Here is a 12,515-nt window from a genome sequence, read left to right on the forward strand (position 1 = left end):
TATAAGATTTTCTCCAGTGGGTGGGTTTCCTAGCGGATTGTTTTTATTCTCCATTCTGAAAGGAGCTGAGGGAGCTCACTTAACAGATGATTTCAAAGGTGGAGGCTCCAAGGGTGTGTCCCTGATTTTCTCTTTTTTTTTTTTTTAATTAATTAATTAATTAATTTTTTAAATTTTTGGCTGTGTTGGGTCTTCGTTTCTCTGTGAGGGCTTTCTCCAGTTGCAGCAAGTGGGGGCCACTCTTCATCGCAGTGCGCGGGCCTCTCACTATCGTGGCCTCTCTTGTTGCGGGGCACAGGCTCCAGACGCGCAGGCTCAGTAATTGTGGCTCACGGGCCTAGTTGCTCCGCGGCATGTGGGATCTTCCCAGACCAGGGCTCGAACCCGTGTCCCCTGCATTGGCAGGCAGATTCTCAACCACTGCGCCACCAGGGAAGCCCCCCTGATTTTCTCTTACTGACTGCAGTTTCGTCCCACCAAAAAGCGTCTAGCAGCTAGCTCCTTAAAAGGGCTTTAGCTGTTTGGTGTGGCCTTTCTCATTCTCTGCACTGCCTCCTAAGAATCAGAGCTGGCAGTGTCATCTGTGGTCATGGTCGTGGATGGTTCATAGTGTGTGTGTCTGAGACAAGCAGGTGCTGAGATGAGTGTCTCCCTTAACACCCATAGTCTTTAACCTGTCTTCCTGTCCTCTTATGACTTTGTGATGTCCATGGCTGGATGAGTAGTGCCGGGATCCTTTAAGTCACAAGGGGCTGCCAAAGGGCAGCATTCTGTTGCTGTCCATTCCTCCTTCCTGTCTACTGGAACCTTCTGCAAGAAAAGCTTCTCATTAACTTGGTTTGCCCCCAGGGTCATCGTATAAGAAAGGCAGGAGAAGGAGCTTTTCGCAAAGATGACCCTTCTGTCTTCCCCAAGTGAAGTGTCACCATGAATCATGGGCGTAAATGTATGTGGTGTTTCAGTCCATCTGCCCTTGGGGGTGGTTTATTCAGGTCGACTGCAAGCCCCTTCCCCGCGCCCCTGGAGCTTTGGTATCTTCCTTGCCTTCGGCTGTGACAAGGTGTCCGGGGTCCCTCCGTACGTTTCCTGCCCTAGATCTGGTTTCCGCCATTTCTCCAAGGACCCCTGATGTTTAGAGACCACAGTCTGGGTGCTGGAGGTGCTTGGGGTCCGTTGTTTCTAGGCCTCTTGGGTGGACAGAGCTGGGAAGTTTGCATTATTTAAAGATAAAACCCATCGTGAGAGCGTATCGATGGAACAAGTTTGGGGCTACCGGGCGCTGACCCCGTCTGTCTGCGTGCCTATGTCTCCTCCCACCCACCCCCAGATCCTAGTAAATTCCCACCATGACATGGTTATTCCTTTGATCTGTCCCACAGGACACAGAGCTGAAGGACAGGACCGACACCACTGCGCCCGCCGTGTAATCACCAGAAAACGTTTAATTGTAGTTCTTTTTGTCCTCAGGGTGGGGGCCATGTAACCCACTAGGAACGTGCAGTCACATTTCTATGTTTAAGGTCACTGGGAATAGTTCCCATCCGTGTGGCTATGCCAACAACGGGATATACAGTTAGACGGAAGTGTTTCGTTTCACTTTCCATTTCTAGAAATTGCTTTCTCTTATTGTTTTCTTCTGTAAATATGTACAAGTTTCCACGTCAGATCCACACAGCAAGGTACATTCACCTACTCTCTCCTTTCCCCAGAGGTAACCTTTATGAGTATTTGTCCTTTCATTTTCAAACAAAAATTATAAATGAATATGTAGATATGTGTATCTCCCTCCTTCAGAGTCGCAGGCTGTCTCTCCTCTGTGGAGGGACCACCGTGCATCAGTCAGGCCCTGGTGGTGGGCATTTGGGTTTTTTCCAGTCCTTGGTATAAGTAGGAGCTTATCTGTTTGGATTTTTCCAGTGTATCTGTGGGAAATCTTTCTAAAGATTGGGTTGCTGAGTCCACATATAAACGCATGTGAATCTGGAGAGGGACACTGCCACCCCACCCCCCCCACCCCCGACAAAGGTGGTAGGTACCATTTTTTCTTCCCCTGGCGCCTGTTTCCCCTCAGCTTTGCCAGCAGCGTCGATATATTGTCAGACTTTCGTGTTTTTGCCCGTCTGGCACATGAGGAACGGTATCTCAGTGGTGTTAATCACATTTCTCCTCTTATGAGCAAGATGGAACATTTGTCAAGAATTTAAGAGCCATTTGCCTTTCTTTTGATGGGAATTATCCCTTCTTGCTAGCTGTTTACTTTAGCATTTGTTATATATTTGAGATACCAACTTGTCTGAGACATGTTTCAAATATCTCCAGTTTTTACCCTGAAAAAGCGTTTCTTACACGTTTCTATATAATCACATGTATTAACCTTTGTACTTTATTGCTTCTTTTTTGAGTCATAATTATTAGGGATGTTTCCCCCTCTCCCAGGTTGTAGACAGATTCCCCCACATTTTCTGCTGGTACTTTTATGGTTTCATTTCTTACAGTGAGGAGCGAATTCGATTTCATCTTTGTCTGTGTGGTTGTCTGTTCTCCCCACACCTGCTTCAGGAGTCTGTCTTTCCTCGCTGGTGGCAGTGGCTGCCTCCCCGGTACCGTCAGTTTCCTGATGCCGTCGGGCCTCGCGTAATGGGTTTCCTGTTTCGTTCCGTCAGTCCGATTGCTTATTGATGAGCCAGAGCCTGCTTTAGCTGTAAAGGCTTTGCTGTGAAAACATTTGACTCCAGTATCCTGTGTTGGTTTTAGTGTTCAGATTGAAGGGAAATGGTAGTCAGTCATGTTCAGGCCTCATTTTTCCTGAAACTTAATCTGTCTCAACTACCTGGACATCATGGTAAATGAACCAACCTTCTTAATTGTTGTTCTGCTTGTAATAGGTGTGATTATAAGCACATTGGCGATCCCCTGTAAGCTCTGTAATACATCACTCTATGCAGGCTCTGTGTACAACACAGTAATCACCGCCATCATTAAAAGGCTTCAGAAATTAAGTTCAAGCGAATTGCTATAATGAATGCATATGCACCATCAGACATATGAACGCTGTATGTTTTCATTTTGCCCACTGCCTTCCCCCCTGAAGATCACATGTGCCCACTCCCCTGTCATGAGAAATTGCTCTTAACTTTTTGCCTTAGTTTTTTTGTTGTTGTTTTTTGTTGTTTTTTTTTTGCCGGGGCCACGCAGCTTGTAGGATCTCAGTTCCCCGACCAGGGATTGAACCTGGGACCCGACAGTGAAAGCCCAGAATCCTAACCACGAGACCACCAGGGAACTCCCTGCTTTAGTTTAAATGGTACTATTTTAAGCAGTGCTTTGTTGAAAATTTCATAATACAATTGATTATTGTGACTTTAAACTCTATCCTTGGATAATGCTTCTTGAAGAATGCAGATAATTCAGCTACTCCTTACCCCTCATGGCCCCCTTCCCTCTCCCAGCTCAGATAAGGGGGTCCACTGATACTTAGAGGGTAGAAACCCTCTAAATGGAAAAATAACCCAGTGGAAAACAATGGTTTTTAAAGGTGTACCATTTACAAATGTGGTACATTTGCAGGTTGACAGCATTTGTGTGCCTTTGACAATATGGAAACAATAGCGCGTGTCACCTGCTTTCAAGCATAGAATCAGTGGGTGGGTGTCAACAACCGTGCCCCTGTTCCTGAGTGGACCTGTGGCACCTTAACTCTACCTGACCTGGACCCCCGGTTGCCAGTTACTGATCTGCTCTTTTATTCCAGTGAAATCCTCTGCTTCTCTTTTTGTGTGGAAGCCTCTGTTCTTGATCTCTGGTTTCTGCCCTTTGCATTGCAAGAACACTCATGTCTGGGCCTCTGCTGCACAATCCCTGGTCGGGTGATGCCCGGCCTTCGCAGGTAAGTGCGGCGATGCTGATTTAATTCCAGGGCGAGGCTGGACAGCGTTTTGGTGTCCGTGCTCCCATGAGAGCTGTGTTATCCAGAACACGGTTATTTGACCTGAAATTCACAGGCTCCTTGGGGTTGCTGTATGCTTGTCCCATCACCAGGTTACATTTGCCAAATGTCTGGGTGCAGATGGTGTGCTTTTCTCTCCCTTCAGGCTCTTTTGCTGGCTGGTTCTAAATGCTCGGAAAATTCTAGAGAGTGCGAACCTCATTTCCTCCTGCAAAGCTCAAGCTTTGCACCTCGAGTTTGTCTCCCTCCGCATGTTTCATGCTCTTTGAATACTTTGGCGATGCAGTCATGGGGTGATTCAGAACTTAGTTACGTCCTCTCTGTGACTGTACAGTATCAGAGATGCCAAAGTCGTGCCTTCACTCTTGTGCCCTCTCCATCCCTGGCGCAGAACCCACTGCCCTGTCGGCCCCTCTTACCCACTGGCGCTGAGCTTTGCGGCGTTGTCCACATTTCCAGCGAGCTCCTTGCCTCCTGGTCTGCTCTGGGAAGAAGTAAGGAGGAGCCCTCGCCAGCCTCAGGGGAACCTCCCCTGCCCATGGCCTGGCCTCGCCTGGCTCTCCTGCTGCAGGAAGGGTGCCCTCACCCCTGAGGGTGCACTGGCGCTCCAGGCGCCCCTCCCAGAGGTCCACGCCCTGCCAGCCCTGTATCCTGACCCCGGCTTGGCCTCAGACTCGCCCGATCGTGTTGGTCCTGATTCTGATGGCGCACAGCGGCCTTGACTCTCGCTCCCTCTAAGTCAGGTGCCCAGTTCCCTGATTCGCCCCGGAAGTTATCCCTCCTTGGTCAGACCCCCCCGGCTGGCCTGACTCAGGCCTCCTTCCTGGTGGCTGGCGGCCGCCTGGCCTCCCCCGAGTTTGGGTCTGTCCCTCCTTCCAGGCTCCTGCCAGGCCAGCCTTCCTCAGGCCCCTGTGACCCTGTAACAAGTTCAGCCTGACTTTCCTGGTCAGCGGTTCCCGCTCTGCCCCGAACTTGAACTTGACTCTCTGACCCTCAGCATCCCAGGCAGGGTTTGCTCTCTTCCGGGGCCACGTACCCACTTCCCTGCATCCCGGGGACCCTCGTGCTTCTTGCTGCGGGGGCCCCACTGGCCTCCTGTCGTCCTCCTGTGTCTGCTTTTTATCTGGGAGGTGGTTACCAATGCATCTCCCTGAACCCCTTCACCGCCGGGGAGCTCCTGGGCGCGGCTCAGGTCGGCTGCCGCTTTAAGCTGACGCTCAGCGTGCTGACTTACAGCTCTTCTTGTTTGTTCTCATCTAATAGATGAGCTTTCTTTTCTGTTCGTGGTGGGTTCACCCGAAGTCACGTACTCCTTCGGTGCATTATTCTCAATTTTACACTATTCTTAAAAACACCCCAGTGACCGTTGTGCTTGTCAGCTGGCCATCGATTTAAAAGTAGAATCACCAGATTAACATGTCAGCGTATATTCAGTTTTGATAAAGAATTATTCTCCAAAAGTGTTCCTCATACCTAACCAACACTTGGTGCTGTTAGTCTGTAACCTTTGGCCAATCTGATGGGTATAAGTTGGTTTTTTACTTTTTTTTTTTTTTTTTTTGAATTTCTGTTCCCCTGGTTACTAAGGAATATGGGAACCTCTTCAGGAATTTATTAGCTATTTGCATTTTGTTTTCTGTGAATTACTGATGCATATCCTTTGTTTTTCTGTTGAGTTAGTCTTTTTCGGAATGATTTTAAGAGACTTTTAAGGGTGGAAGGGAAATACTGAAGGGGAAGGAATGTGTTTCCTTAGTAGGAGATGCACTTACACACACACACAACACACACACACACACACACACACACACACACACTCTCACTCTCTCTCTAAGGCTCACTTCTCTGTCATCTTGACAGGGTTTTGGTTGGTGCTACTTACGTGACGAGAGCCAATATTTTAAGTGTGAAGCAGAACCAAACAAGTGTTGTACGTACAAGTGGCCCCTGCAGGAGGTGCCCCAGATTGTGTCAGGCAAGAGCACAGCGTGGACACGCATGTGTGATCCCACCTGATACCCATTTTCTCTTTTTATAAATTTATTTATTTTATTTTATTTTTTTGGCTGCATTGGGTTTTCATTGCTGCACATGGGCTTTCTCTAGTTGTGGTGAGCGGGGGCTACTCTTCATGGTGGTGCGCGGGCTTCTCATTGCAGTGGCTTCTCTTGTTGCAGAGCACGGGCTCTAGGTGCGCGGGCTTCAGTATTTGTAGCACGTGGGCTCAGTAGTTGTGGCTCGCGGGCTCTAGAGAGCAGGCTCAGTAGTTGTGGCTCACGGGCTTAGTTGCTCCGCGGCATGTGGGATCTTCCTGGACCAGGGCTCGAACCCGTGCCCCCTGCATTGGCAGGCGGATTCTTAACCACTGCGCCACCAGGGAAGCCCCTGATACCCATTTTCAAGAACAGCCTACTTTAGAGGAAAAGAGCTATGTTTGTACTTGATTAAGTGCAATACATTTCACTCTTTGTAACCATGGAAAATTTAGGAGGGTCAGTGATTTCATAGGCTTAGGGATTTTGCTCCTATCATATATTTGAGATACTTTCCATTGTTTTAAAGTACTGTCTGTATTTCTCTGTCTCTCTCCCTCTCCCCACTTCTCTGTTGTGTAATAGAAACCGTTTTTCTATTGTAGGAATATCTAATCATTTGCAGGCAATAGCATGCTGTTTTTTGTTTTTATTGAAGTATAGTTGATTTACATACCATGTTTTTAAAGGTGTTTTATGTCAGGCACTTTGAAAACTGACTTAAAATGGATTGACTTCACTGGGTGAATGTGAATTTTCATAAACCCCAGTATCTATGGACTCTATCCAGCTCATTTGGAAATGTCGTTTAGTGCTTTATATACAAAATAGATGAACCGTGGTTGACTGTGGAAGTTATCATTGACAAACACTTAACAGCTCTCTGTTTTCAGTTGCAAGATTGGTTGTATCCCTGCATCAGAGAGAACGTGTATCCAGAATTAGACTTGAACTCTGACAGAGACAGTTCTGGATAGGAAGCCTTGTAGAGTGCCCGGCACACAGTAGGAGCTCAATAAGTATCTGAATGAACGCGTTCAGTGTTGAGTGAATGTATAGGGAAGAGCTGGCACTTAGAAATGCAAACCCGTTGGAGGACCGGATATGGAAGCAAGCTTGTGAAGCTTCTTAAATTGTGTGAAAGTCACTTTTCCCCACATGTGAGGACATGAGCTGTACATACCTTCATGTGGGTGCATGTACACGTTTTTAACGTCTTGTTTACTTGGAAGGAAATACTGATGTAGACATCCTGGGGAAAGCGGTTCTCTTCACGAGAATAATCATGGAGGGTCCTTTGCACACGCCGCTGTTATATTATCTTTCCTAGCTCGAAATGTAATGAAGGGGCAGGTATTCTGCGTTCAGACACATCTACAGAAAACAAACAAGCAAAGCCCAGGGCTTTGAAGCCCTCCTGACCCTTCCTGTTTTCCCAGGCATGTTTGCCACGGTGGCCGGGATATCTCAGCGCGCGCCCGTGCGCTGGTCGGAGAACGTGGTTGGAGCGGCCGTCTGCTTCCCGTACGTCATTGCCCTTGACAGCGAGTTCATCACCGTTCACAGCATGCTGGACCAGCAGCAAAAGCAGACCCTGCCCTTTAAGGAAGGTCACATCCTCCAGGATTTTGAAGGTACTGGTTTCCACGGAATCTTAACAACATTTAGCTGTCAATCTTTTATGCTTGTATTTCTTCACTAAATGCTATTAAGGGTCCATTGGGAACTTGGCCTCTTGCTGAGCATGGACGATCCACAGGCAATGGTAATGCAGTCTCTGCGCTTCAGGGGCACCAAGATTAAAGGGAGATAGTGAAACAAATAGCCACAGCAGTTTGAGAGCTTGATAGCAACAAAATAAGGCCAATTGGGAGAGCAGAGGAGGAAGTATTTCCTAGAAGTATCAGGGAGGGCTTCCTGTAGGAGGTAGTATTTGAGCCAAACCTTTAAGGATGAGTAGGAATCTGCCAAGTAGATGTGGTGTGAAAGAACCTTCAGGCAGAGAGAAAGGCATGCACAAATCTGCACAAGAGGGAACTCTGGGCTCCGGGGCACGCAAGTGATTCACCGGGACTGTGGTGCCTGTTGTATGAGGAGGGCTGGCCTGGGTGAGGCCGCAGCGGACCAGGGCAGCCAGGGAGGGAGGGATTTATTTTACTTTTCCTAAATTTTATTATGAGCATCTTCCAACGTGCTGAAAAGTTGAAAGAAAAACAAAGTGAATCCCTGCCCCCCATTCACCTAGATTTCGTACTGGTTCACATTCTGCTGAGCAGTTTGGAAGTAAGTGGAGGAGACCATGGCACTTAATCCGGAATCCTTCAGCAGGCGTTTTCCCGCCTGACCACAAGCCCTTTTCACACCCCAGAAATGTGCTCTCAGCCCCTGCCTATGGTCAGATTTCCCCGGCTTCCTAAGAATGCCCTTGATGATATTCTCTTCAAACCAGGAGCTAATCTAGATCTGTGCATTGCCCTTGCCATGTCGGGATTGGGGCTCCCCAGACATTGCCCTTCCTGTGTTAGATGCTGGGGACGCAGACCTGCTGAGTCTCGAGGTCCCACGTGAAGCGTGTCAGTGCTTGACTGGGGCCCTGACACGCGTGCCGGGAGAGCTTATTCATGACAGTGTTACGTGCTGTGCGCACTGAGGGGCGGAGGTGGGCACAGGGATGGGTTGCGGGCACGCAGAGGCTGGCGACATAACCCACCCCCGGCGGGAACATGGGGAGGCTTCCCGGAAGGAGGGACGCCAGTGCAGAGCAGGGCAGAACCTCATCTGAGTGTGAGGACGGTGACGTAGGGTGACATGCAGGATAGATGATGCAGACAGAGAGCCGGGCAGGGAGGCCAGGAATGGGAGATCCAGGCGGGGAGAGACCAGGCGGTGGGACTGGGATGGACACGGTGATTCCCAAGGAGGGAGGAGCAGAGGGAGAAGAAAAGGCTCGGCTGACCCTGAACGACCTTCAGACAGACAGACAAGGTCGCTCCACTGCTTCCTGGGAACAGGTGATAGTTTACCTTAAGGCGTGTCTCCAGAGAGAGCAGAAATCGCTCTCAAAGCTTGGCAGGAGGACCTGTCTTGGGTGGCAGGTCCGACTCCCCGGTGGACCGTGCCAGGCATCACAGTGCCACGGGGCAGTGGGGAAGGGAGAAGGTAACGCCGAGATCGGGTGATTCTGGATGACGGGCGAGTGTGAAATGTTACCTTATGGTTCAGAATGTTGCGTTGTAATCTTAGTTTCCTGTAAACTGACTACCCTGGAGAGAAAAGAATTTTTCAAAAGTTTTATACGAGGGATAGCATAATTCTTACTGCTTATTTTCCAGGACTGAGCTCTATAGCCTCATTATGGAATTGTTCAACTGGTTTTAAATTTATCAGCACTTCAGAATAAAAAAAAAGCCAAACATTTTAATATCCCATACTTCAGAAATGTCGTGTTAAGAGTTCGCCCTTTTCTGATGGTGGGAAGAAGGAAAGAGAAGCGTTTGTTTCTGGTTGCTGTGGGAACTCGGGGTTGGGGCGCCGTGATGACGTGGGTCAGACATCCGCCCGTGCCCCGCTTTGGGCGAGGCGGTGTGTTTTCTTGCCAGCGCTGTGTTCTTCCCCTTTCCAACCGTGTTCCACTTCTTCCCAGGAAGAGTGATCGTTGCCACGAGTAAAGGAGTTTACGTCTTGGTTCCGTTACCTCTGGAAAAACAAATACAGGATCTTCTAGCAAGCCGGAGAGTGGAGGAGGCTCTGATTCTAGCGAAAGGCGCCCGGAGGAACATTCCAAAGGAAAAATTTCAGGTTTGTAATCAGCGGGCCCCCAGGCCGCCGGCTTAGAAAACGTTAGGATCTAAGTGCGCCAGGCCCCTGCAGACCGCTCCCTGCCTGTCATTCAAGTTTCTCTGCATCTCCACGTTGTACAGATAAGGAAGCAGGTTGCAGAACAGCCGGACCAACAGCTGGATGAAGTCACGCTGCCCGCAGAGGCCAAGTCGGGATCTGAGCCTCTGACATAATTCCCGCGCCTAATACACCAAGTTGTATTTCTAATCAGCGTCCTTCGTCCAGAGGAGACTCAGGGCACAGTTGTTACAGACGAAAAGAGGAAGCTCAGGTTAATTTGTCTCCCAGTTCAGAATGTATATTTGTTGGGATGGGGTTGAGTTTGTAGAGTTTAGGTTTATGTTATCTACAGAAAAAGCTTTGTGAACCGTACCGATAAACCATCTAATGTTGCCGGAATCCATCTAATTCATTTCCTTAGGAGAAGACTTTTAGTGCATTTAAGAAACGCTAACTTTAATATCGTTGGTATGATCAATACCATTGATGAAACAAACACAAATTATTCTCATGTCTGATGAAATCAGGTTTCCTAAAAATTGCTCCCTGATCAGTTGCAAGGTGAGTTCGGGTAACTCTATGTGTTTGAGAATAATAAAGCGTAATATTGGTGTGTGCACGCTTCACGGGAACACCTCAGTCCATCATTAAAAGTTCTAATGAGTTCATAGCGATCCCCTTCTTGTTTCTGTTGGCCAGGTTTTCAGGACGCTGTGGTTTGTGGGATGTAGCTGTGCTTTCTGGCCTCCGTGGCTTTATGCTGCAGAGGGTAGATTCCGAAGGTGGAAGAAGTCAGGACGTGTCATTTATGGTCACCGGATAAATATTGATAAACTTTCCATCTTTACTCCTCATTTTAAAAAAAAATTTTATTAAAGTATAGTTGATTTACAACGTTGTGTTAATCTCTGCCGTACAGCAGAGTGACTCAGTTATACATATATATTCTTTCTCACATTCTTCTCCATTATGGTTTATCCCAGGCTGTTGACTGTAGTTCCCTGTGCTCTGTGGTAGGACCTCGTTGTTCATCCGTCCTACAGAGAATAGTTTGCATCTGCGAAGCCCCCACTCCCAGTCCTTCCCTCGCCCACCGTATTCCTCATTTTTTAGTGAGATGATCTGTGAGCATTCAGCAGGGGGCAGCAAAAGCGCAAGGAAGAAACCCGTCAGTTCAGGGCGTGTTTCGGTGCTGAGAGCGCCTGTTTCTGCCGCGTTTTCCTTGCGCGTCCACGTGGGGGGGCGGGTGCTGAGGCGGCCTTGGCCTCTGCTCTGCTGCTCTCAGCTCCTCTCCGTCCCGAGAGCGGGCCCCGGGAGCTCATGGGCGTCTGGACGGGCACGTGTCGGGTGCCCCCTCCTTGCACACACCCATGGGCACACCTCAAGTGTGTCCCATTTTCTTACAGAGGCTGCCCGTGTTCTTGGGTTTTTGCTTTTCTCCCCCCGTTTTCCTGAGAGCAGCTGTGCAGTGGACAGTGGATGGCGTTAGTGCTTGTCTCGCTCTGCTGTCCGACATCCCAGTCGGGGTTTGTCCACCCAGCACGCTCCCCGCCTTCCCCCTGTTGTATGCGCCCCAGACGTGCACCCCCAGTGGCCTTGAACTTGGCTCTCGTTCTCATGCCCGCGTGGCTGCCGGGGACCCTTCTCCCGTTGTGCCTGAATTATTTTCACAGCCCCCTTGCTGCGTGTCTGCAGTCCGTCCTCCACGGCCCTGAGGAAGGTGCTCTCTGACGTGTCCACCAAGCCCTTAGCTGGAGATCCTTTTGCGGGCGCCTCCCTGCCCACAGTCAAGTCTGCAGCAGGTGGCCTTCGCGGCCAGGCCCTGCCCGCTTCCCCGGCCCCCCGCTGCCTCCTTCCCCCCGTGACCCGGACCTGAGCTGCCCGTCGCCTGAGCCCTGCGCTGTGCAGGCAACTCCGGGAGCCATCCTAAAACACTTCTAATCCTGAAAACAAGTCAAGAATGGCCAGTGCCACCATCCAAAGACCCACTGCAGAGATGGCTGGCCTCTGGGCATCCCTGGGTAAAGCCAGGCCAGCCTCGCTGCCCCGTCAGCGCCCTGTGCTTTCACCCACCTCCCCGCCCTCCCTGTTTTCTTTACTTGTTATTTGTGCTATTTTCTATCAGTGGAGTGAACGTCTAAACTCCACCAAGTACAGGTCTCGATACCTTGCTCAAATACGCCCTTCTCTCTGAATCCTCCCCCCATCCCTGACTGCTTGCTCTGTGCTCCCACAATTACACGTGTTAACCTGTAACCCAGGGCCCTTTTCTTCTCAGCTTCTGCTCATCCTTCCCCGGCGTCCTGGGCAGACGCCTCCCTCTTTTTTCCCTCGCACTCTGCTCGTGCCGGGGGCTCGACCACGAAGGACGCTGGATGGGCGATTCAGAGCTTTGAACTGGTCTTCAGACAGCTGGGCTCTGAATCCGGGAGCAGGAAGGTTTTGTTTAAAATAGAACCATGAGAGGAAAAGAAGACAATATTGACAAAAACGTTCAGAGGTCATTTTTCATGCATGTGTATGCATTTTCAAGGGTTGGATGCGACTCTTACAATGATTAAGTACATTACTTATTTTAACTTCAGGAGGCTTGTGACCAAATGCTAGACCCTGGGCTCAGAAAAACCAGAAAGGGAGAGAGAAAGGGACCAGAAGTTCAGGGGACTGGCTTTTCACAGGTCACCTTTCTCTCCATT

The 12,515-nt window shown here is 49.4% G+C and overlaps 1 protein-coding gene across 5 annotated transcripts in view; it reads left to right on the forward strand.

The window, feature by feature from the left end:
• Positions 1–12,515, forward strand: part of TGFBRAP1 (transforming growth factor beta receptor associated protein 1) — a 51,763-nt gene that overhangs the window by 14,931 nt on the left and 24,317 nt on the right. For all 5 annotated transcript variants that reach the window (XM_057558066.1, XM_057558064.1, XM_057558067.1 and 2 more), the window contains 2 exons: positions 7,419–7,613; positions 9,623–9,777. In XM_057558066.1, coding sequence (XP_057414049.1) covers positions 7,419–7,613; positions 9,623–9,777 — 350 coding nt within the window. The remainder of the gene's footprint in view (positions 1–7,418; positions 7,614–9,622; positions 9,778–12,515) is intronic.

This window comes from Balaenoptera acutorostrata, chromosome 12 (genome assembly GCF_949987535.1).
Source record: "Balaenoptera acutorostrata chromosome 12, mBalAcu1.1, whole genome shotgun sequence".
NCBI classification, from domain to species: domain Eukaryota; kingdom Metazoa; phylum Chordata; class Mammalia; order Artiodactyla; family Balaenopteridae; genus Balaenoptera; species Balaenoptera acutorostrata.